The sequence below is a fragment of the Antechinus flavipes genome, chromosome 2 (genome assembly GCF_016432865.1).
Source record: "Antechinus flavipes isolate AdamAnt ecotype Samford, QLD, Australia chromosome 2, AdamAnt_v2, whole genome shotgun sequence".
NCBI lineage: Eukaryota > Metazoa > Chordata > Mammalia > Dasyuromorphia > Dasyuridae > Antechinus > Antechinus flavipes.
Genome location: NC_067399.1, coordinates 568,998,081 through 569,023,998, shown reverse-complemented (window position 1 = coordinate 569,023,998; position 25,918 = coordinate 568,998,081). Strand labels below are relative to the sequence as shown.

At 41.3% G+C, this 25,918-nt stretch overlaps 2 protein-coding genes across 2 annotated transcripts in view; one reads left to right on the top strand and one right to left on the bottom strand.

Annotated features, from left to right (window-relative positions):
• The first annotated feature begins 378 nt into the window (after positions 1-378).
• KIF7 (kinesin family member 7) lies at positions 379-24,539 on the top strand. Its single transcript, XM_051981087.1, has 19 exons — positions 379-887; positions 1,896-2,245; positions 4,093-4,293; positions 4,754-5,159; positions 5,508-6,042; positions 7,813-7,935; positions 8,570-8,797; positions 9,421-9,542; positions 11,403-11,527; positions 12,571-12,723; positions 13,021-13,223; positions 15,686-15,883; positions 16,219-16,344; positions 16,561-16,737; positions 21,242-21,457; positions 22,503-22,709; positions 23,019-23,217; positions 23,325-23,471; positions 23,892-24,539. Exons 2-19 carry the CDS (start codon positions 1,918-1,920, stop codon positions 24,263-24,265), a joined length of 4,068 nt encoding a protein of 1,355 aa, XP_051837047.1. The 5' UTR covers positions 379-887; positions 1,896-1,917; the 3' UTR covers positions 24,266-24,539.
• Positions 24,472-25,918, bottom strand: part of TICRR (TOPBP1 interacting checkpoint and replication regulator) — a 40,485-nt gene continuing 39,038 nt past the window's right edge. The window contains exon 22 of the mRNA XM_051981088.1: positions 24,472-25,914. Within this exon, the coding sequence (XP_051837048.1) occupies positions 25,799-25,914 (116 nt within the window). The 3' untranslated portion in view covers positions 24,472-25,798. The remainder of the gene's footprint in view (positions 25,915-25,918) is intronic.

Sequence of the window (25,918 nt, the reverse complement as noted above, 5' to 3'; positions counted from 1 at the left end):
CTTGGAGGTAACTTAGAAGAGTGGACAGGTCGCGGGATATGGTCACAAGACCTGGGTCCAAGTCCTGGCTCTGCCAAGTTGCTAGCTGTATGATCTTCGACAGGTCACTTTTGGGGCCCCAGCTTTCTCTTCCACAGTGTTAGGTCACTTATCTTATTCTTCCATCCTTTTTAGATTCCCCCAAACCTTGCCTCTGTTTTCCAATTCGGTCTCTGCTCCCTACAAAGTGTGGCTTCCTCAATGTGGCCCCTGAATCCCTGTGCACAGCCAGCTCCCGCCTCTGCATTCTCCTCCCTTTCTCTCCACTGTGGGCTGGGCTGAGGGATGGAGGGAAGGGGGGCGGGATTTTTTTTAGGGTGAGGGGGACGGGATGACGGCATCAGGTTGCGCCGAGGCGACCCCAGGTCCCAAGTGTGACCGGTTGGATTGAGGAGGGCTTGAGGGCCAGTCCGGGAGCAGGTTGGGGCAGGGGCCGCGGGCCCAGGACAAAAAGTTGAAGTGAGGATGGTAGTTACTTCTGCATCTCTGCGCCTCTGGCAGCGTCCAGGCTTTAATGGGGCACCGGGAGGCAGTACGCTGATTTAGCGCCTTCGTCCTGTCTTGGGGGGGCTGTCCGCGGAGCCCCTCCTGACGCCCTCAGCTGCCTCTCGGAGTGGAGGGGACACGTTGGCCGTGAAGGGCTGGACTAGCCAGGAGCCTGCGAGGGAGCTTTTCTTTCCTCCCCGTAGTCCTGGATTGGCCCTGGCCCTGGCCTGGACTGGCGTCCCTGCAGCTGGTTTGTAGAAGTTGGGCAAACTTCCTTCGGAGCCGTCCCGTGGTGAGGAAGCAGCTGGACTGCGGGTCCAGACGAATTCACGCAGCAAAGCTTAGGCTCCCGAGTCCTCTGGGTGAGCCCCACTATCAACCCTTCCCGAAAAACACGGGGCGGGGGTGGGGGAGGGGGCGGAGCTGCCTGCCTTGGGTGGGATTCCCTGGCCTGGCTTGAGAAGTTGTTCCAGACCCTTGGAGTAAAGCCTACCCCACTGATAGAGCTCCTAAACGAAGCACTGGAGGAATATCAACAAAACCTTGCATTTCTGTCGTGCTTTAAACGCCTTTGGAGGAGGAAGGAGTAGCTAAAAGCTCTGAAACTTGTGCTATATTTTATCCCGACACATCGCTATGACGCAGCTAGGACCAGCTAGTAGTTAACCTAGTTAGGACGGTAGTCCTAACTTTGCTGTGCTCTAGATGCAACCAGCCCTGTCCCTTTTAACTGATTCCTTATTTTCTTTACTTTTCATGTGTCTGAAGGCATATGAATAGTGTGGGGCTTCCACCACTTCTCCGTAGAAGTTTCCATTGTGTGTGTGATGGGAATAACTGTCTTGTTATCTTTAACTGTTGCAGAAAGAGAAACTGAGCCGTGGAGAAGTTTTAAATTAAATTTTAGATCTTTTTCTGATGAACCAAAAATTTCTTTCTCCTACTTCTTTCCCCCTAGGAAAACAAGACAAAACAAAACATTAACAACAACAACAACCCTTGAAACAAATATTCACGGTCAAGCAAAACAGATTTTCACACTAGCCATGCCCCAAACTGTGTGTTTCATTCTACATCCTGAGTCTGTTACCTTTTTTCAGAAGGTGGGAAACATCCTCCATCACTGGTCTTATGGAATCATGGTCTTAAGAGTTAATAAAAGTTCTTTTTCATTCTGGAGAAGTTGTGTCTTTCCCAATAGCGGATCAAAGGAAGAATCCTTTCTAGACACTGTTTATTCTATAGTGCTACTTCTTTGCTGCAAGATGCATTAATTCAACAAGCATTTATTAACCTGCTAGGGGCAGGTATGCACTGCATTGCCAGGTAATAGTAAGACACTCTTTTTTCTTCTCTCTTCTCTCCAACAGTGAGCAGTGCAAGGCCCTAATCATGGGATTGGAAGCCCCAGTTGCACCCAAGGCGGAGGAGACTCCTGTGAGAGTAGCCTTGCGTGTTAGGCCCCTTTTGCCCAAAGAGCTGCTACATGGACATCAGAGTTGCCTGCAGGTGGAACCAGAAGAATGTCGGGTCATCCTAGGCAGAAACCGGTCCTTTGATTTCGATGTGGTATTTGCAGAAATGTCGGGTCAGGAAATAGTCTACCAGACCTGTGTACAGCCCCTTCTAGAGGCTTTCTTCGAGGGTTTCAATGTAACTGTATTTGCCTATGGTCAGACTGGCTCAGGGAAGACTTATACCATAGGAGAGGCTAGTATTGGTGAGTGCTCTTGTCAGGGACGGCCTATCTGTACCTATTCTTGAGACTCAGAAGCCCTACATTCCCAAATTTGCTGTACTCTCCTCCACTCCTTTAATATACTTTTAACTCAACTATCTTTATTTAACTCTCCTATCTTAATTCTTATAGAGAAAGTGGGGGGAGGGATATTCAAGGATGCTGTCAATTGATTAATTGAATATTGGTTAAAAAATTAAATCTGGGTATTCATTTCAAAGTCACCCCCTTTCTACCCAATTCCTAGTGCTGGTCTGGAGAGTTTTATTTGTTCACAGTCTCAATATGAACCAACAATGTTATATAGTTGCTAAAAATACTTATTAGTTGACAAACTTTAATTAAGCACCTACTTTATACCAGTGCTGAAGTACAAATACCACTAATAGTATTAGGCTACATTAGCAAATTATATTATTTGTATTATATTAGTGTATAGATCATGGAAGTCAATACTCATTGTACTAGAGGAGAGGAGCTGCCTATAGCTAGGTCCTATGGAAGGAAGATGGGACAGATGGCCAGCTCCCTACCACTGAGTTCAGAACACATCTAAAGAAATGTGCTTAGAGGCAGCTAAATAATGCAATGGATAGAGTACTGGTCCTGAAGTCAAGAGGATCTGAGTTCAGACACTTAATGCTTACTAGCTGTTTTTCTAGCAAATCACTTAAATCCAGTTGCCTCACCAAAAAAAAAAAAAAAAAAAAAAAAAGATAGAAAGAAATGTGCTTTATTCTGGGCCATGTTTTAAGGATGGGACAAACCAGGTGTACAGATGTGACAGAGATGGTGAAAGATATAGAAACTATGTCATTTGAGGAACTCAGAATAGTTAACCAGGAAAGGGGAAAATTAAGATGAGGAAGTAGAGACAGATATCTTCAAATGATTGAGAGCTTAAACTTGTTCTCTGATGTTTCTAGGGACAGAACTTCTCGGTTTAAAGAGGATAATATCTCCCTTAACTAATACAATGGAAATTTCTCCATAGAGCCTCTGGCATTATTGGAAGCCCCAATTATTGGAACACTGAAACACACTGAAAAAAGAATAAGAAAGCCAGAAGCCAGTTAAAAATGAATGAAGCTGAATGTATTGAGGAATGCACACAATTAACAACTAAAGCTAAAGACAGAACAAACTTGACTCATGAGGTAGTGAGTTTTTCATTATTATTAGTATTCAAATAGATTATATACATTTTTGTTAGGGCTGATGAAGGGATTCCTACATGAAGGGAAATGTTGGATAAGATAACCTATAAGGTATCTTCTAGCTTTTAATATTTTATGGTTCCATTGCCTCTGATATCAGATTTCTGTTATTGACTTTACAAAATATTTTTCTCTTCCTCATTTTTTTTCTTTTTTAAAAATTATTTTTTGTAAAAGATGACCCACTGGAAGGGAATAGGGCAAGAATTATGGGGGGGATGTAGATGTGAAAACAAAATGTATTCATGAAATTTCTTATAAAATAGTCCATGGTTCAACTCCTACTCCCCCCCCCCCCCCCCTCACTCTACTATCATCAGTTCTTATTCTAACCCAAGGTTACACTATTTATAATCCTAAGTGCAATCATCCCTATCCCTTTATAAACTGATTTCTTGCTTGCTACTCTTTTTGGGTGTGCTGGAGGCATATACATATGAATATTGTCAGGGCTCTTTGGAGAAATTTCCATTGTGAGTAAAGGGAGTGCCTGTCTAGATGTCCTAAATTAGCACCCTTCCAGACTTTTCTCACGTGTCGCCTTCCTTCCTGATGTGAGGTCTCTGGCTAAGTTCTGAGAGCTTTCCCTGAGTCCCTTGTGCCCTTCTCCAGCTTCCCTCCATGAGGATGAACAGGGCATCATTCCACGGGCCATGGCGGAAGCCTTCAAACTCATTGACGAGAATGACTTGCTGGACTATACTGTGCGCGTGTCCTACTTGGAGGTGTACAAGGAAGAGTTCCGAGACCTGCTGGAGGTGGGAACAGCCAGCAGAGACATCCAGCTTCGTGAGGATGACAAAGGGAATGTGGGTAAGAAGCCCTCTTGCGAGAGATCTTCCTAGAGACTCTGTTCTGGTTGGTGAAGCTTTCCCTAGTTTTCCTGCTCCCTAAGACAGAGTCTCCATGTTCCTTGAAGATCTGCTATTTCCCACCTTGGGCTAAATATAATATCAGGTGCCACTGTACTGTGGGAGGTAAACAGCAGAGAGTGGCTGTGAAGGGCAGCGCAGATACTTTCTGCTGTGGAGTTCTTCCAGCTAGGAACCAAGTCCATGTGTATCTAATCCCTTTTTCCTGGCCCATGCAAGCAAGGCAGCGTGGTGGCAGGAACACGGGCTCTGTCATGAACAGGTCGTGCATCTCTCCTAACGAAGGGGGGGAAGTGGATGCGTGGCTTCTAGGCCCCTTTCCGGGACCACCCCTCTGACCCTCTCTTTGTGTGGCTCCTTCTGGAACCCCTGGGTTGCTAATGAAGTGCTTCTCTTTGCAGTACTGTGTGGTGTCAAGGAGGTGGAAGTGGAGGGTCTGGATGAAGTGCTGAGCCTCTTAGAGGTGGGCAACGCAGCTCGACACACAGGGGCCACTCACATCAACCGCCTGTCCAGCCGTTCCCACACCGTCTTCACGGTGACCATGGAGCAGCGCCGAGGGGCTGGCCGCCTGCCGCGCCTTCCCTCCGTGGGGCCCATCTCCAGCCAGCTCCTCTCCTCCAAGTTCCACTTTGTGGACCTAGCGGGTTCTGAAAGGGTCCTGAAAACGGGCAGTACAGGCGAGAGGTTGAAGGAGAGTATTCAGATCAATAGCAGCCTGCTGGCCCTGGGCAATGTCATCAGTGCCCTGGGGGACCCCCATCGGAAGGGCAGCCATATTCCCTATCGGGACTCCAAGATCACCAGGTGTGTGTGCGCCTGGCCCTGCTCCCTCTGTCACACCCGTCCACTTGTCCAGGTGGCCTCCGGCACAGGAGGACAACCTCGGGCCGCCCGGGAGAGCCAGAGAATCAGATTTCATTTCCAGAGGCAGTATTAGCAGTGGGTAATGAGCTGCGATGTGATCAATAATAAGGAGCGAGCAAGGGAGATCTGGGTCTCGGGGCTGCTTCTGATGCGGCCCACTGGCCTCCTGGCCCGGGCAGTCTCCTCTAGGGGCTTGCCAGCAGGGGCCGTCAGGCTGGCACGAGGACCTTGGGACCAGGGTGGCCCATTATACTCGCAGCCCCAACAGCTCTGTCTGCTTCTCCCCAGGATCTTGAAAGACTCTTTGGGAGGAAATGCTAAGACGGTGATGATTGCCTGCATCAGCCCCTCTTCTTCAGATTTTGACGAGACCCTCAATACCCTCAACTATGCCAGCCGGGCCCAGAACATCCGCAACTGTGCCAGGGTCAACTGCCGGCGGGAGCCAGAGCACGTGGAGGAGCTGCAGCTGCAGATCCGGAGCCTCCAGCGGGCCCTGGAGCAGCGGCACCGCTCCGAGACGCGCATCATCCACAGGCCCGAGCCTCTCCAGCGGCAGCCCCGGGCTCCGGAGCTGCCTGCCCGCCTGGTGGCCGAGTGCGCCCGCTACCGCGCCTGCACCGACGCCGCCTACCGCCTCCTGCTGGAGCTGCGGGGAGAAGCGGGCCTGCCCGAAGAGATGACCCAGAAAGTCCGGGAATGGCTTTGTGCTGTGGAGGGGGAGCGCAGTGCCCTGAGCTCTGCCTCAGGCCCTGACAGCGGCGTGGAGAGCGCCTCCGACCCCTGCCCCCGGGCGCCTGGAGCAAAGCCATCCAAGGCTCAGGTATGGCCGGAGGATAGTGCTCAACACTGGCCCCTTGGTCTTTCACTATGAACTCCTTTTCCTTTTTTTTTTTTTTAATCTTATTTCAGTGGTGCATTATGGTTCCAGTTACATGTAGAGATGGTTTTCAACTTTCATTTTTGTAAGATTTTGATTTCCATATTTATTTTTCTCCTTCCCTCCCTTACTTCCCCTTTCCCCACGCTAGCAAGCAATCTGATATAGATTATATGTGTACATTCATTTTTAATATATTTTGTGGATCACTTTTTCAGGGGTAAAGGGAAGCACCATGGTATTATGGAAGAAAATTTGGATTTGGAGCTAGGTTTGGATCCCAGCTTTTATGATTTGGGGCTAATTATTTCAATTCTCTTGGCCTGTTTCCTCATCTATAAAATAAAAGACTTGGGGTTCATCAGGGGTTCTTAAAATGGGATCAGTGAACTTTTTTTTTTTTTTTTTTTTGCTGAGGCAATTGGGGTTAAATGACTTGCCCAGGGTCACACAGCCAGGAAGTGTTAAGTGTCTGAGGCCCGATTTGAACTCAGGTCCGCCTGACTTCAGGGCTGGTGCTCTATCCACTGCATCACCTAACTGCCCTAATGAACTTGTTTTAAAAAATATTTTGGTAACTATTTTAGTATAATTGATTTCCTTTTTTTAAAGCTTCTTTTATTTTTCTTTCTTTCTTTCTTTCTTTCTTTCTTTCTTTCTTTTTTTTTTGCTGAGGCAATTGGGGTTAAGTGACTTGGCCAAGGTCACACAGCTAGAAGTGTTAAGTGTCTGAGGACAGATTTGAACTCAGATTCTCCTGACTTCAGGGCTGGTGCTCTATCCACTGCACCACCTTGCTGCCCCCAAGCTTTTTATTTTCAAAACCTTTGCATGGATAATTTTTCATCATTGACCCTTATATAGCCTTGTGTTTAAGATTTTCCTTCCTTCCCCCTCCTCCTTCCCCTAAATGACAAGCAATCCAATATATGTTATTCATATTAAAATATATGTTAAATCCAATATGTGTAAGCATATTTATACAATTCTCTTGCTGCATAAGAAAAATCAAATCAAAAAGGAAAGTAAATGAGTAAGAAAACAAAATACAAGCAAACAATAATGAAAAGAGTGAGAATGTTGTAATCCACATTCAGTTCCCACAGTCTTCTCTCTAGATGTAGATGGCTCTCTTTGTCATAAAATCATTGGAACTGGCATCAGTCATCTCATTGTTGGAGTCACATTCATCAGAATTGCTTGTCATATAATATATAATTGGTTTCTTTAATAGTCCATTTTATTTTATTTTATGTATTTAAAAACATCATTCTGAGAAGGGGTCCACTTCACTAGTGTGCCAAAGGGATCTGTGATACAAAACATTTAAGAACCTCTAAGATGAGATGATTTCTAAGGTCCCTTCACACTCTAAATTATATATCTGTACTATGTAAGGAAAAGGTAACATCTACAAAGAGTTAACTGAAATTGGGTTGAAGTCAAGTTGAAGAAAAGAAAAAAGACGTTTAGAGATGGCATTGGACATAAAAGCTTCTTTTTTATGGCTTGGAAGATGCAAAGAATGAGACTTAGAGAGAAAGAGAGGAACACAGATGAGGGTGGGAGTGGGAGGAGGGAGAAAAGGAGGGAGAAAGAAGAATTAACAGAGAAGAATGTAGGCTTTAAGACGGAGAAGACAGTTTAGGTGTGGGGAAAATGAAAAAAAAAGGGGGGGAGCTTTCCATATAACCAATTAAATATTTCTTCAAGGCACAAGAAGGAGATTGGGAACAACAGCTGCTAAGCCTACAGAGCCAAGTAGCCCGCCTGGAGGAGGAGAACAAAGATTTCCTGGCTGCTTTGGAAGATGCCATGGAGCAGTACAAACTACAGGTATGTTTCCTTGCAGATTTATACCACTTGGCACAGGCCTGGCACATAAGATGTACTTAATAAATATTTATTGACTAAATGACTCGATGCAAAAAGAATGTCTGCTTCTCCCAATTCTTCAGGCATTTGATTCCCAGTCATATCTAAAGTTCATTTTATCTTGTTGGAACTTTTTGAACTCATTTCTACAGCACTGCCTGTTCTTGGGCAGTTAGCCTGGATTCTGCATGCTGAAAGATCCAGGTCAAAAAAGCTATCCCCCATAAATTCTGTCCACACATGAGGGTAAAGATATGAGGTCATTAGGGTTATTGTCCATTGGATGGGTATGATGACATTATGAGTTGTACAGTCTTGGCAAGTTGCTTTCTGTTTATAGTCTATAAAGAACACTGGATTTGGAATTGGGAAAGACCTTTGTTCAAATCCTGGCTTTGATGCTTACTAGCTGTGGGACCCTAGGCAAGTCCTTTATCCTCAAAGAGCCTATTTCTTCATCTTTGAGATGGGGATAATCATATTTACATTTCTTACTTCATAGGTTTTGTGGGGTTTACTTTATAAACCTTGAAGCACTGTATAAATGATAGCTATGATTATTATTCTTATTGTTATTATTTCTAATGTATTGTAGAGTGATCGACTTCGAGAACAGCAAGATGAGATTGTGCAGCTTCAGTTGCGACTAGAAATGACCAGACCCAGCTGGGCACCCACAGAGCTACTACAGGACTTTACTTTGAGGGACCGACCCCTTCGGCCCCATACAGCCCCTCTGGAGGCAGCTCGCTCTCATGCTCTCGGCATGTCCCCAACTCCCTTATGTCTTGAAAATGAGAATGGGAATGTCTCCAAAGGAGAGGTAAGGGACAGGGATGAGTGAGCAAAGTTGTGTTTTTGCTGGGGGCTCTCTGCGCTGGTAATTAGGGTGGCTTCACATCACAAGTCAGGGCTAGATGTTTCTTTGACTTTCAAGGCAAAGAACTGAAGAAAACTATTGTATGACAAAAGAAGAGAGGAAGTTCCTTCTTTGAATCTTCAAGGATTTTATCCTAGTCCCCTTTCATTAGGGAAAAAAGTGGTGGACATTGCCCTATGACAGCTGATTCTCCTATACTTGTCTTCTCTCCATGAATCTATTTTTCCAACTATGAAATACTGATAATTCTTTTTTGCAGTGTCCCAGATCAGGGAATGGGATTTGACTAACATGGAGCTGAATAACCTATAGTAAACCAGTATTTGGCATCTCCCACCTTACTTTATCTCTGTGGGTAGATTTTTTCTCCAGTAGGGGAGGAATTGGATCTGTTGGATATTAATATTCTCAGCCTTGAAACCTCCTTCTCGGAGCTGAAGATTGGAGACTAGAAATCCTGTGAAGAGTATCTTTGCACTGAAAGCTTATGGGACTTAAAAATGGGAATGGGACACACTCAGAAATCCTTAGGGGCAGCCTTTATACCTTATGTCTCCTTGAAACAGCTTATTAACAGAAAGGAAAACAGCGATGAGGGACTAGAAACAGCAAGGCCTGAAGGTCATTCCTCTTCACCCTCAGAGGAAGAAGAAGAGGAAGAACCCAAACGGTCCTTGTATCTTCGAAGGTAAGCCATAACTGATCAATTTTGGTAGATAACGTAGAATGCTAGAAACCCAGGCAGTAAGAGGTCAAAAAGACTTTCCTGCCCTATGATTTTTTTCTCATTAAAATTAATCAGTATTTATTCCCGTCACCTCTCTCTCTTTCTCTTTCTTTATTCCCTCCTCATGCAAAAAAGAGAAAAAGAAAAAACTAAAACAAAACCCTTATAAAAATATGCATTAGTCAAGCAGAACATTTCTATAAAAATGTCTAAAAAATGTGTCTCGTTATGCATATTGAGTCTATCTCCTCTCTTGTCAGAAAGTAGGAAGCATCTTTCATAATTGGTCCTCTGGAATGATGGTTGATCATCACAATAAAGTCTTAAGTCTTTTAAAGTTGTTTTTAAAGTTGTTCAGAATGTTATACTCTGCGTCAGTTTATGTCTTCTAAGCTACTTCCTTCATTGTCTGTTACAACTCAGCAATATTCCATAATATTCATATATACAACTCAGCTATTGCTCAGTTAATGGGCAGCTCTCAGTTCACAGTTCTTTGCCACCACAGAAAAGCTGATCTCTTATTTTATTCTTCCATTGTCATCTACTCTCTTCTGACAACTTCTTGGCTCTTCCTAGGATTTTCCACCAGAACTTTGTAGCTTTGTTCCCTCTCTAATCTGTTATTACCTTTTCCCTGTCTTTTTCCCCCAGCTTAACTATTTAATAGTATTTTGTTTTTCCAAATACATGTATAGTTTTCATCATTCATTTCCATAAAACTTTGTGTTCCAAATTTTTCTCCTTCCCCCCTTACCCTGTCCCAAGACAACAAGCAATCTGATATAGGTTAAATATGTGCAATTCTTTTAACCATATTTCCATATTTGTGATGTTGTACAAAAAAAGTCAGATCAAAAAGGGTAAAAAAAACTATGAGAAAAAAACAAGAAGCAAACAAACAAACAAACAACAACAAAGGTGAAAATACTATGCTTTGACCACATTCAATCTCCATAGTTCTCTCTCTGGATGTGGATGGTATTTTCCATCCCAAGTTAATTGGAATTGCTTTGAATCACCACATTGTTGAAGAGAGCCACGTCCATCACAATTGATCCTCACATAATCTTATTAATGTATGCAATATTCTCTTGGTTTTGCTCACTTCACTCAGCATCAGTTCATGTAAGTCTTTCCAGGCTTTTATGAAACCAGTCTGCTTGTCATTTCTTATAGAACAATAATATTCCATAAGATTTATATATCATAACTTATGCAGCCATTCCCCAGCTAATGGGCATCCACTCAATTTCCTGTTCTTTGCCATTACAAAAAAGGCTGCCACAAACATTTTTGCACATGTGGGTCCTTTTCTCTCTCTTATTATCTCTTTGGGATATGGGTCCAGTAGAGATACTACTAGAATAAAGGAGATGCATAGTTTTCTATCACTTTGGGCATAGATCCAAATTGCTCTCCAGAATGGGTCATTTTAAAACAATTAGTGTCTCAGTTTCCCCACATCCCCTCCAACATTCATCACTGTCTTTTCCTGTCATCTTAGCCAGTCTGAGAGATGTTTAGTGGTAACTCAGAATTGTCTTAATTTGCATTTCTCTAATCAATAATGATTTAGAACATTTTTCACATGACTAGAAATGGCTTTATTTTCTTCATCTGAAAATTTGGCCCTTTATCAATTTTCTCTGTCCTTTTCAGCAGCTTCCAGCACTGAATTGATGTTTTAGGTGACTTTTAATCTGGTTTCCAGATGGAGGTCCTCAATACTTTCAGAGGCTTAACTTTAACTCTTGTTATTTCCCTGAATGGCCAAAGTTGGAGCAGAAAGAAAACTATTTTCTGGGTCCTTTCTTTTAGAAATGGTATTGGGAGCTGGAGCAAAAAGGAAGCTGCTGTCCAATGGCATGGAGAACCTCATGGAGAGAATAAAGTCTTGGAACTTCACCTAGAGGAGCTGGAAACTGCTGCTCACATGGCCAGAAGTGGGTGGAACTATCAGCTTTGTGACTGGCAATGGTATCCCCATCCCCATCCCCATCCTCATCTCATTAGGAGCATCTTAGGTAGAGATCCTCTAGATTTCTCTGTTTTGCTGTGGGGCTCTGGTTAAGACTTCCTGTATTGAACTACAGTTTTTCAAATTGATTCTTTTTAGCAGTAAGTCCCCTTTCTCCTTCCCTTCTATTTCATGGTCCCACCTTGCCATCCCTATCACCAGGTATATACCCTCTGTCTCTTCCTAGAACACGATGTTTAATTTTCAAGGTGGGTACTTTCACAAAGAAACAAAGGACATATCACTTCAGCTCCCTGGGCCTCTTTTTCTCTGGCTGTAAAATGGGGGTGTCTCTTTTCCTTGGGGAGTGACATCCCCTCAGATTACAGAATCACAAGTTTGAGTGCCATCTTCTTCATTTTACAGATGAAACTGAGGCTCATATTTGATTAAGTGACTTGCCCAGAGCCATACAGCTAGTAAGTGTCTGAAGTAGGATTCAAATACAGTTCTTCCTGACTCCAAAGTCCAAGGCTCTGTATACTATATCTCTCCTTTTTAAGGATTTTTAATCTTTTTTTATATTATAGATCCCTTTGACAGTCTGGGGAAGCTTGTAGAACCCTTCTCAGAATAATACTTTTAATGTATAAACTCATATACATAGGATTTCAAAGGAAATAATACTATTTTGTCCCATCCATTGCTCTGAAGGAGTTTAAGAACCCTTTACCCAAATGAAGGGCAGATCTTGTTGGAAAGGCAAGGTGACTTAGAAGCATTTTTCAGACCTCGGCAAACATTCTCACCTTCTGCCCCAAAGTCATTAAATCCTTGGAGAAGAGGCAGGAGGAGAATAGAATCTGGCACAAATCTGTTCTTCTCCCTTAATCCTCTTGTGTCTTCTCACACTACCTCTGGCTATGCTGTAAATAAAGCTTATGAGTAGCTGTCCCTTTCCCCCATCCCCTGCTCCCCTCAGTAACCTTGGAGGCAACTCTGAGTATCTGTCATCCTGGGTTGTTACAGCAGCTGGCGGGAGAAAGGAGCCAGCTGGCTGTGGGCAAGGCCCCTCCGTGAAGGCCTCAGAGTGGCGTCTGGCACAGGCCCAACAGAAGATCCGGGAGCTGGCCATTAACATCCGCATGAAGGAAGAACTGATCGCAGAGCTGATCCGAACAGGTGATAGGGCGGCTTGGTCTTTCTTTCATCGTTCCTAAGTACAGGGCAGTCCAGATAGACCCCCACGAAAATACAATTTCCTGACAAGTTTGGCCCTTGTTTCTCTTCTTGGTGATTGCACAGAGGGGTTCAGTCTCTTGTCCCTGTAGACTTACTCAGCTCTAGGAGTTATCTGTAGGGATCAGGGGAAACATACACTTCCCTAGACAAGATGCTGAGGTGATGGATGATAGAAATGGTCAAACCTGGGTCCTCCCATCTCAGGCCATGACATCCATCCCCACTGTGGGCTTCTAGGGAAGGCAGCCCAGGCCATGAATCGGCAGCACTGCCAGCGGATTGGGGAGCTGGAGCGAGAAGCTGACCGGGTGCGAGCAGAGTTGAATGAGGGCCAACGGCAGCTTCGGGAGCTGGAGGGAAAGGAATCCCAGGACCCTGGGGAGAAATCTCGGCTACAGGAATTCCGCAAGAGGGTGGCTGCTGCCCAAAGCCAAGTACAGGTTGGTGCACTGAGAGACGTTGGTAAGTCTCATGAAACCACAAAGAGCTTATCTTGTTGACCACATTTTGGTTCCCAAGCAAGAGATTATTTGGAGTCTGGAAATCTGGTCTCTGATCATAGATTTCATTATGTTACTTTGAGAAGTCATCGCTCTTTGCTTTAGTTTCTCCACCCACTTATTACTGAATCTCTCTTGGCCTCCCGAGTCTGTAGGAGACTAAAAATTCTGTAAGAAGATGAAGCTGTGTAAACAGGATTGTTTTTGAGATTAGCACTTTGTAAAATTTATATCTGTGAATTAATATTTTTATCATTATTGTCTTGAAGATATAATGTATTCCTTAAGTGTACTGAGTCTATGAATGTAGATAACAATTTAGTATTCTCACCTTTTTTGTTGTTTAATTGCTTGTTTTTTTACCTCTCATTTCCCCCCCTTTTTTGATCTGATTTTTTTTTTGTGCAGCATGATAAATGTGGAAATATGTTTAAACATGTTTAAGCCACCAACAGATTAAAAGTTGAGAAATGGTTTCTGCCTTATAGATTAATCTGTAAGGAAGAAGGAATGAGACCTGGATATTAGGGGAAACTGTTTGTAGCATCTGAGGACCTTTACTATCCAAAGAAGCCAGGAGATACTTTCTGGGGTGGGGATAATAGAGGGCTTAGATTTATAGATTGTATAGAGGGCTAGAGATATATAGAGTTCTTTAAAGCAGCTATGGGGCAGCTGGGTGAAATGTCACAGTGGATAAAGTGCTGGGCTGGAGTCAGGAAGCTCTGAGTTCAGATATAGCCTCTGACACTTATTGCTGAATGACCCTGGGCAAGTCACTTAACCCTGTTTGCCTATTTTCTCATCTATCAAATGAACTGGAGAAGGAAGAGGCAAACCATTCCAGTATCTTTGCCAAGAAAACCTGAAATATAGTTATAAAGAGTTGGACAAAAGTGAAAAAAAAATATCAAATTATTAAGTTTAAGAAGTACTTCCCTTAAAGCAGTCCTATACAATTGGAAGTTTTTATTTGTCTATTTCATGAATTACAGACCCCAAAAAGTCATTCATTGGCCAACCTTCTATTGTTGAGCCTTTCTTGACTGTAACACTTTTCATAGTTTTCACATCATGACTTTCTCCTTCACAGGTTGGCATAAGAAATTAAGTGGGAATTTTTTGGGAGTTGAGCAGTAGCCACAGATTATACACAAAGGCTAGTAAATGACAGAAGAAAATTTAAAAACTCAGAAATGCATAAAATTTAAGTATAATATTGTGTAAAATATTTTAATATCATAATTATAATTTAGACTTCTTTTCTGGTACAGAGAGAGGACCAAAAATGTTTACAAGGTTTTTCCAGAACATGGGGGTACCTTCTCCTAAAACCCCCACTATGTGGAAGGGATAACTACATATGTTCATGATGTGGTCAAATTGCTTAGATCCCACGTGTCCCAATCTTTAGAGCTGACCTATTATGAATGGCATATGGTCAGCTTTGGTAGAGGGATTTCCCACGCTGTGAATCCCTTAAACTGACAGAATGACAAAATGTGTATTCAAGTATAGATGTGGGTTATTATTACTTAGATTGCTTCTCAGTCAACAGGCATAAAGTCTTTCACTAGGCCTGTACTTGTTGGGATTTGCCAGAGCTTGTATTTCAGAAATAGGGCCTTAATCACCTCTCTATCACCATGAGGCATCAAAGTAAGATTTTAGTAGAGTGTGAGCTAGGTAGCTTAAGTGTTTTTATCTGTTTTTTATAGAGTATACATATATGTGTATGTGTATGTGTATAGATAGATATATAAAAATATTTACATAAATATATTTTATCTATTATATATAAATTTTATATGTGTGGGTATATATATTTATAGTTGTTGTTTAGTTATTCAATCACATCTAACTCTTTGTGACCCTGTTTGGGGTTTTCTTGGCAAAGATATGGAAATGATTTGCCATTTCCTTTTTTCTTTCTTTTTTTTTTTTCTGAGGTATTTGGGGTTAAGTGATTTGCCCAGGGTCACACAGCTAGGAAGTGTTAAGTGTCTGAGATCAGATTTGACCTCAGGTCCTCCTGACTTCTGGGCTGGTGCGCTTTCCACTGCACCACTTCACTGACCCATTTCCTTCTTTAGCTCATTGTACATATGAGGAAACTGAGGCAAAAAGTGACTTGCCCAGGGTCACACAGCTAGTAAAGTGTCTGAGGTGGGATTTAGACTTGGGACTTTCTGACTCCTGTTCTTGCACATAATCCATTGAGCATCTAGCTATCCCTTGCTGCTTTAGCAAAACCAGTATTGAGTAGGGCAGTCCCCAGGTTCTGCATCCGTGCTGTTTTCCTTATAGTCTGCTGCTTCTCCATGGACCTGCCAGGCCTGTGGGGCCAGGAAGGTGGCCAGCCAGAGTTTGGGGGCTGCTGACTAATCTCTCTGTTGGCATAGGTGCTGAGGGAGAAAAAGCAGGCCACGGAGCGCCTCGTGTCACTGTCAGCTCAGAGCGAGAAGCGAGTGCAGGAACTGGAGAGGAACGTGCAGCTCATGCGCCAGCAGCAGGGGCAGCTGCAGAAGCGGCTGCGGGAGGAGACAGAGCAGAAGAGGCGGCTGGAGACGGAGATGCATAAGAGGCAACACCGAGTCAAGGTTGGGGTCTCTTGCCATGAGCCTGGAAGGCAGGAGCTGGCGGCCAGGCTGGGGTAGGGAGACTGGGTACGTTCACTGAGACTTAGAAGGTGAAGAACTCAAAACAAGAGCCTCCAGGAGGGCCAGGATGGGCAAATGGGAAGAGTCAAAGCAGTGGAGAACACAGATGGTGGGGACTGCTTCACACACAGCCTATCTGGACCAGGGTGAAATCCTTCCCCGTGATGCTGGGCTGCCAGCACTGGGCAAACCTAAAACAAGGGGTCACCCACAGCACTGTTTTCTGGCGTCTCACTCCCTGTTTCTTGGCTTCCTGACTCTGGTCCTTCCTTTAGGAGCTGGAGCTCAAGCATGAACAGCAGCAAAAGATACTGAAGATCAAGACCGAAGAGATTGCAGCCTTCCAGAGGAAAAGGAGGAGTGGCAGCAACGGCTCCGTGGTCAGTCTGGAGCAGCAGCAGGTACCCATGGCTAGGAGTTGCTAAGCAGGTCTTCGCTGATCCTTATACTGGGAAAATCATGTCCTGAAACTCAGGGATCTTGGACTGTTGCTAAGTAGATCTGCATTGTCCTGAGACTCAGAGATGTGATCCAAAGAGATGAATAAGAAGTGGTAGTTGGCCACTTGGATTGATACAGAAGTGTGGATTATTATGGTCTAATATCTTTTTCCTTAGAAGATTGAGGAACAAAAAAAATGGCTGGACCTGGAAATGGAGAAGGTCCTGGAGCAGCGGAGGGCTCTGGAAGAGCTGGGGGAGGAACTGCGCAAGCGGGAGACTATTCTGGCTAAGAAGGAAGCTCTGATGCTGGAGAAAACTGGACTGGAGAGCAAGAGACTTCGGTCTAGTCAGGTGAGCATTATGTCAGAGATAATCAGGAATAGGAAGAATCATTTTCCCCCAGGAGGGAAAGAAACTAGAAAAGGCTTGCTAATTGGGGATTCCTACGTAATGATAAAGAAGATGCTCAGGGACCAGATTTTTTTAAGGGAACTGAGTTCTCATCTTCAAATTAAATTAAAATATTTATTTGGTACTGGTTGTGTACATTGATCTAAATTCCATAGGATAAGTAGATATATGATCTCTTTCCCCAGGAAATTTATAGTGCTGTTGAAATGCCCAACAGACAATCAAGTATAAAAAATCAGGCAGTCTATGATCAGTGTTAAATTGGATAGACAATAGGTACTTATAAGCATCTATGATATAGAAGCACTGGGGTTGGTTTCAGAAAATTTGAATTTGAATTCCTCCTTTATTACCACTTTGTGTCTCAATTTCTTAATAAAATAGGGATAAACTTGTATGGAATAAACTTGTACTACATCACAAAACTGTGTGAAAATCAAATGAGATAAATCAAATATAAAGTGCTTTGTCTCAATGGCTATACATAAATGCAATCAATTTCAGTTTAGAGGACAAAATCAATTATTGAGCTATTAAAAATGTTTATTTGTGCTGATCAACCAAGATCCACAATTTTGCCCTCCCACTCCATTCCTCTCCTTCCCCCAATTGAGAACACAAGAAAAATAAAAACCCATTCCAAACATGTATAGTCATGACCAAACTGGCCATGCCCAAAAATATATTTATCTTTTTCTGCATTCTGAGTCCTTCACCTCTCTATCAGGAAGTGAGTAGCATGTTTCATCATTAGTTCTCTGGAATCTGAGTTGTTCTTTATACTAAGAATTCAACATGAATATTCTATCACATATAGAATATATATGTATACTATGTGACATCATATTTAGATACTATAACTTGTTTATCCATTCCCCAATTTATGGGCACCTTCTCAGATTCCTACTCTTTGCCATCTCAAAAAAAGCTATAAATATATAAAAATATATTTGCATTTGCATCCTTAGCATTGGTTTTGCTTAAAAATAATTCCTCCATAAATCCTTTAATTTTTCCTCCCAGGTCTCTCTTGAGCAAAATGTACTTTTCTATCCAACTCTGCATGTGTGTTTATGCATATTTAGTCTTCTTTTGACTAGTTCAGATGAGAGGTTTTGAATACGAGTTTCTCCTCTTTTCCCTTCCTCCTTGTTTTTTTTTTTTTTAATATCTACTTATACACCTTGATTATTTGAGAAAATTTCCCCTAACCTTTCTTTCCTTTTCCTCCCAGTGTATTCCTTTTCCCCTCTTTCCATTCTTAATATCAAGATATAACAGAACTATTTCCAGGTCATATATATTTGGACTTCCCCTATTTCCTGATAATGCTAGGGGGCAGAGGAAGCACATCTATCATTTCCTCATATTTAGATGTAAGCAGTTTATCCTTCTTTAATTCTTTATCACTGTTCATGTTTACTTTTTTATGTTTCTTTTTCTTTCTGTGTTTGAACTGCAAAGTTTCTCTGCTTGAAAGTTCAGCAAGTTTCTATTCCTTCCCACTTCAGAATTTGTTAAGACTACTAGCTGAGCTTAATGAGAAATAAATGACAAGTTAGGTTTAACATTCCAAAGGGAAAATGAAATGATGTCTTTTCATCAGGAATACTTGGACATCCTTTATTTCATTAAAGGCTCATTTTTCTCCCGTGTAGAATTAAAGTCAGGTTATTTTGTTTGTTTTTTGCTGAGGCAATTGAGGTTAAGTGATAAGTGACTTGCCTAGGGTCACACAGCTAGGAAGCATTAAGTGTCTGAGGCCGTATTTGAACTCAGGTCCTTCTGATTTCAGGGCCAGTGCTCTATCCATTGTGCTATCTAGCTGTCTCTTTAATAAGTTTTACTAGTTAAATTATTCTTGGCTACAAGTCCCTGTCCTTTGCTTTCTAGAATATTATATTCTAAGTTCTCTATTCCTTCATAATGATGGCTGCTAAATTGTGTATGGTCCCAGCTGGTTCCTCAATACTTGAATTATTTCTTTCTGGTTGCTTGCTATATTATTTTCTTAAACCTGAAAGTTCTGGATTTTGGTTATGATGTTGCTTGGAGTTTTCATTTTGGAATTTCTTTTGGGAGGTGATTCTATTTTCACTTTGCTGTCTAGTTCTAAGAGATCTTGGGCAATTTTCTAAAAGAAAATTTCTTGAAAAATGATGACTAGGCTTTTTTCAGTTGTAGTGGTCACATAGTATAATGATTCTTAACTTTCCCTCTTGATCTGTTTTCCAGATCAGTTATTTTTGCCATGTAATACAGTGGCTCTGAATTACCTGTACCTGGGGAATGGCTGAGAAAGCTACCAGTGGCACCTGTCCTCATTGCAGTGTCCTACTATGGGTCTGAGGGTTTTTTGTACATGTCTGGGACCTTCTCTTGTCTTGGTGTTCAGTTTTTCCCCGGGCTTTGGATACAGTGCTCTGGGTACTGTTTATTCCTAACTTAATCCAGTCCTTAGTGTCTGCAGACTTCCTTGTTATCTTCCTATCTTTTTACCAAAGGACTGACTTATGGTAAATTTTTTAGGATTTCTTCATCAGAATTCTGTTTTGCTTATTTTCTATATCTTTTTGGAGGACTCTCATCATACTGGTTTTTATTTTGGCTCTGCCCTGTTGAGCTATTTGTTAAAAATCTGACAAAGTGACAAGGTCTTTACTAAATTGTTCATTACATTCTTCCCCTAGTAAAAACTTCATCAACATAAAAAACTTATATCAACAAATTCTGTTGTCTGGCTTTCATGAGATTGTTCCCAGTGCTTATCTAGCCAAACCATTTTTTCTTATTCTACAATGTGTACTGCCCAATTTAAACTTTTTTCTTATCTCATGAACAACACAAGGCTTATTTCATATTCCTCTGTTATATCATCCCCTTGTTTATATGTTAATCATTCTGAAAGGCCCAACCTAAATCCTACTTCCTTCATAAAAATCTGTCCTAATTCTTGTCATTGAGCTTTGACTTTTTCTGAATTCAGTCTAAAGTATATCCCTTAGTATTTATATTGCCTTTTATTGTTTGCTACTGTTGCATGTGTCCTGTATGTCTTTTAAAAATGTATTTATTTAAAACAAAATAAGGAAAACATTGTCATGTGTACAGAATGAGAGGATTCAAAATACGAAACAAATTTCTAATTCAAGAAAGTACATATAAGAAATACTATATATTGTATTCAAAACTGCCCATCTTTTCTTTGCTTTCTTGTAAATTTCCTTTTGTTCTCTCCTGTTAATTTTTTACTTTATTATTTTTTTCCCTTTCTTCCTCCATGTTCCCAAAGCAGGCTACAGTTAAGCAAATTTATATATACACATATATGTATATTCATATATACACATACACACATACCTCTCTCTCTATATATATATATATATATAATCATACAAATATATACACATATACATTCATATGTATATGTAAGGTTGTACTATGCTTGTTATTTCTCTGAAGGTGGATAATATCATCTTTCTTAGGTCCAAATCTTTCCATGTTTCTAAATCCACCAACTCATTATTTCTTACACTACAGCATATTTCAACTTATACTAATTGTTTTAAATAGTCTCAGACAATATTAATTAATATGGCTGATATATGTGGTTTCCCTCCTTTCCTCTTTTAATTGAATCTATTTTAACATTAACTTTGAGATCAATAATTACTACCACTCCTTTAAAAAAAAAAACATTCTATTCCTGATTATGTTTATATAGTTTCCTATCTCTGCTGACTCCTCCACTTTACTTCTATCTGCTACCTTACCATGCTTAATTTACCTTCCCTCTAAGGATCCCTCCCTTAATCATTCCCTCCCTCTTTATCCCATTCCCATTAATTTATACTTCCATACTATCCCTCCATCTTATTCCCTCCTTCAATTTTTAAAATAAATTCAGAAGATTTTTAACCCCACCCCCCATATTTTTTCCTTTTTAATCTATTCCTGATGTGAATGATTCTAGAATTATCACCCCTACTTCCTCATCTAATTCTTTTTTGTCAGTTCTTCTTGCGCCTCATTTGCATAATCTAAAATTTTACCTTTTCCTGCATGATTTTGTTTTTTTTAAACCAAATCATACTCAGCTTGTAGTGCAATCTTTCTTTTGAACTATCCACTTACTAATGACAATCTTAGACATATCAAGTTCAGTGTTTTTTGGCAGCAAAATCCTGCAAGTCTGACAATTCATCAAATTCCATCTTTTTTTCATTCAGAATTATGTTTAATTCTGTTGCGTATATTTTCCACTGCAATCCCAGTTCTCTGATTCTTTGATACATAGTGTTCTAAGACTGATGTTTTTTTAATGTAGCAGCTACTAAGTCTTGTATATTCTAATTGTGGCTCTAAGTAAATTACTGCTTTCTAGAAACAGGGATCTAGTCAAGGAAGCAAATATTTATATATTTATTATTGTCTCTTTCTACAGGCACTCAATGAGGACATTGTGCGAGTATCAAGTCGATTAGAGCATTTGGAAAAAGAACTGTCTGAAAAAAGTGGGCAGCTCCGGCAGGGCAGTGCTCATAGCCAGCAACAAATACGTGTAGAGATTGACAATCTGCGACAAGAAAAGGACCTGCTTCTTAAACAGCGATTGGAGATTGATAGTAAACTGAGGCAGGGTACCCTGCTATCCCCAGAGGTATTGTTCTGCTTATACATGGGTCCTTTCTGAGCCTCTGAATCCTTTCTAAATTAAGATACCCCAGACGCTAACCATATTCTACCAGTTGCTGTGCCTTCCCCTTCTGTCTTGAAACAAAACTAGATTAGTAATAATTACATCAAACTTTTATGGTTTCTGGGAATCTTTGTGTGGAGGCTGCATGACCATTTGTTAGGAGTATTATAGAAGAAAATTCATTCTTTGTTACCTTGTTTATAATCTCATGTTCCTTTTTTGTGGTTAAAGGAAATGGAGTATTTAAGCACACAATCTAGGAATATGGAATGTAGAGTACGACATGAGATGTCAGGAGTCTGGAGACTTTGGTTTCAGTCTTTGCAGGTTTACCTTTCTAAGTCTGTTTTGTCATTTATAAAAAATGAAAGAGTTGGACTATGTGATTTGAGTTCCATCCAGTTACGAAAGTCAATGATTCTATGAATTCCTACTCAATTTTTTATATGGGTTAGTTTGATAAAGACAGTCATTGATGGGATACAATTAAAGTAGCATGCCTGGTTTTTTCTCCTGACAAGATGTCTTTCCTTGAAACCCAGTCACTCTTTATTCAGAGAAGATCAATTAATTGTAATAAATCATTTTAAATAAAGTCAGGATGGTAAGTGTTTACACAGTGCATTTTTACATCATCCGAATTTTTTTGTACTTGCTATTTTGGATTGTTGACAGCAGTAGTAGGGTTAGTATATTCCCTCCCCCTCTTCCCCCCCCTTCCCATTTTTCAAATACTTAGGGTTCTTGCCATTGGGCTGGGATAATGATTGAAATATTCAGTTTCATCTCTTTACACATTGATCATATAGGGACAGGCATATAGGGATTGTTGGTTCTCTAGTTCTTGCTTTCTTGAGTGTATAGCATATAAACTTGAGGTCAGGGACTATATTTTGATTTTTATTATTGTTTACTATTGCCCACCCCAAAATAGATACTGCTTTGTGTGTGTGCGGTCCACTTAGTACCTGGCACATGGCATAAGCTGGTGTCTATGTCCCCACAGGAGGAAAGGACTCTATTCCAGTTGGATGAGGCTATTGAAGCTCTGGATGCAGCCATTGAATATAAGAATGAGGCCATCACATGTCGTCAACGGGTACTACGAGCCTCCGCCACCATGTTGTCTCAATGTGAGATGAACCTCATGGCCAAACTTAGCTACCTTTCTTCCTCAGAGACCCGGGCTTTGCTGTGCAAGTATTTTGACAAGGTAGGCATCTATCTCAAATGGCATCAAAGAATAGCTTATTTCTTTAGTTGGTGGGTATGAAATTAGGACAAACTACAATCACCATGGACTCAACCCTCTCTTCTCCATGAAACTCCTTTTCATTTAAACCCAGTGTTATCCATAGGCTGAAGCAGAGTGCCATGTCTTCACTGCTATCCTTTTTTTCTGAATAACATGTGATGGTTAGAAGATTTCGTTCAGATTCTGGGTCTCCAGGGCCAAAATTCTAAGCCTCAAGAGTATGAGGGCTTGATCAGTAGGTAAGGCAAAGCTTGGGATTTGGAACAGGTGGTAACACTTCGGGAAGAACAGCACCAGCAGCAAATAGCCTTCTCAGAACTTGAAATGCAATTAGAGGAACAGCAGAGATTAGTGTACTGGCTGGAAGTAGCAGTGGAACGGCAACGACTAGAGATGGACCGCCAGCTAACCCTGCAGCAGAAAGAGCATGAGCAAAATATCCAACTTTTGCTTCAGCAGAGCCGAGGTAATACTCATTTCATTCACTGCAAGTTAGTATGATTCTTTCCTTTTCTTATCTCTTCATCTCCTCCCATGGCTCCTCTTCCTATATATCTTCCTTATTATATCCAGAGCACCTGGGTGAAGGACTTGCAGGCAGTAAGAGGCAATATGAAAATAGGATCCAAGCTTTGGAGAAAGAACTAGGCCGGTACATGTGGACAAATCAGGAATTGAAGCAGAGGCTTACTAACTTGAATTCCACAGGACAGAGCAAAGGTAAAGTTTACGATTGGTTGCTAACCTACATCATTTGTTTTTCCTTTGGGATGTTAAACCTAACTTGTCATAGATTTCGCATTAAGTGCAGCTAGTGGTAAACAAATTCTGAAGTGGGAAGGAATAGAAACTTGCTGAATTTCAAACAAAGGCTGAATGACTAGATGGTGGGTGTCAGAGTGGGAATTTCTTTGTGTAAAGATTGGACTAGATTGCTGCTGAGGTCCCGTCCAACTTTCAAAAAATGTGAATGTCTCCATTAGCAAGTTTGAGCTGCTTCTAATTTTGCTCATTTCCCTCCCTTGGGACATCTAGGTTAAGGGAGCCATCTTTGTCATGTTCTTGGCAGTAATATCACCTCTATATTGTAAATGAGACTGGCCTGATATCAACTTTGACAAAATTGTGTCTTGGTGACAGGAGGGGAAAAGCGGACCATGTGCATTGAGAACAGACCATTCTTTGCAGCTGGACTGGAAGAAGAGACTGGCATAACTTCTGAACAGCTCTGGCAGGCATCACTTGGGGAGGGAACTCCGAAGGTCAGGGAAGACTTTCGAGACTTAGTGCATGCACCATTACCCTTGACATGGAAACGCTCATCCCAGTCTAGTGATGAGCAGGGCTGTCTAGAGGAGCTCAGGCAGCGAGAAGTAGCTGAGCCTCTACTTGGAAGGATGCTGCCTATGGGCGAATCACTTCTGCCTCGGAGCTTGGGCCCTTTGCCCAAGTCAAGACGAGAGTTACGAAGAGTCAGTCAAGGGATGATTGATGTTAGGAAAAACCCAATATAGATAGAAATCTCAAGGCCTGCCTTAGAGGCCAAGCTCTATCTGGCTGTGAATGGTGTTGCCCCAATGGACAGAACTATGCTATTTAATGATTAGTATATTTGTGGTTTACTCCTAATGCTCAAAGACATATCTACTGGAAGCTGATACCAGCCTGTGTGATCTCAGTGATCTACAATACATGCAGCCAGGATTGAGGATCTTGTAAATGCATTTTAAAAGTATGTTTATTGTCATTTTGTAATAAATAAACTTTAAGGTGAGTTTTAAGAACCAAGGAATGAGTTTGCAAGGGATTGCAGTTTGTATTTTTATGAGCATGATTAATGACACAGAGGTAGAGAGAGTGGGAGTACCTTTTTCTAATTAGATAGAACCAGCACAAAGGAAGTTATTTAAGAAAAGAAAAAAAATTTTTTTCTTAATTGATACTTTCAGCCCGGGTAAAGATATCCAAGTGTAAGTGAGTATGGAGCTAAATCTAAGGTCTGTTGTCTTCCAACCCATACCAATGATTTAATAGCAAATCCATCTATAAACTGAGAAAAAGTAGTATTTTTTATCCCTGAGACAAACTCTTTTGAACTCATAGATATTTTTCTTAAAGACAGAAAGTATTAAGGCTTTCTAAAACATAAAAATATGACTTTCAAAAAAGTATTATTCTGGAAAACATAGCCTTAATATCAAGAAGTTTAGATTTGGATGGTGGTCACAACTAACCTCATTCCAGTCATGGTGAGGATTAGAAACCTGGTAGAAATATTTCTTCTAAATTGTCATTTATGTCATTTGATAGTTCTCTCATTTGATGATCACAGTCCTGTTTGATAAGAGTGCTATTGTCAATGTTATAGATGAGAAAACAAGCTCCCATGTTAAGAGACTTGCTTGAAGTCACATAGATAATAAGTGATAGAAACAGAGTGCTTTCATGGCCATTGCTCTTTCTCCTATGTGATGCTCCATCTATATGTTGAACCCACAGTGTTTCAAGTAACAATTTATTATATTACACAAAGGGAATGTGGACAGTTTCTTCTGCCACATTAGATATTATCTTCATGATCCCACAGTACTACTTGCTCCATCTTGGATGAGGTATGAAGCAAAGAATGATGGAGGAATTGAATGCAGGGAGTAATAACCCTCTAAATTTCCTAGCCCAAGTAACAGTAAACAGAACAATAAAAAAGGCTTGAAGCCATTTCCCAGCACCTTTCTATTTGGCTTTCTCTGCCCTTATGCCCTGTATGCTCTCACAAGATTTAAAAAAGGCCCGGTCTCCAGCTCTTTAAAGGGCCACAAGCACTGCAGAAATCTCTCAGCTCAGTTCCAAAGAAGATGAATAGGGTTTTCTGGTATTATTTCACACATTCATTCATAACACAAATCTGTGAGTATCTGATACATCTGATGAAAGTCAAGTCTTTGGATCGATGAGAGATAAGAACAGAGACTTCCTGTTGTGCCAGTCAAAATGGACTTGGACAAAATTAGTAATGGTTATAACCAAGTGACTACAACACAATTGAACTAGCTGAGCAGCCTTTTTCGAGTATAAGTTCTATTAATAGGATGTCTCCTGGAGATTGCTCTGTTGAAAGGAGACTCTTGGTCTGCGTTACTTGGAAACACATCCATCTCTTCGTCTGT

Bases quoted from the DNA above. Each gene is read 5' to 3' on its own strand.
- KIF7 (XM_051981087.1), top strand. From the start codon at position 1,918: ATGGGATTGGAAGCCCCAGTTGCACCCAAGGCGGAGGAGACTCCTGTG. The intron at 12,724-13,020 runs GTGATAGGGCGG...GTGGGCTTCTAG, and splicing joins CGCAGAGCTGATCCGAACAG to GGAAGGCAGCCCAGGCCATG. The intron at 16,738-21,241 runs GTGAGCATTATG...CTCTTTCTACAG, and splicing joins AGAGACTTCGGTCTAGTCAG to GCACTCAATGAGGACATTGT.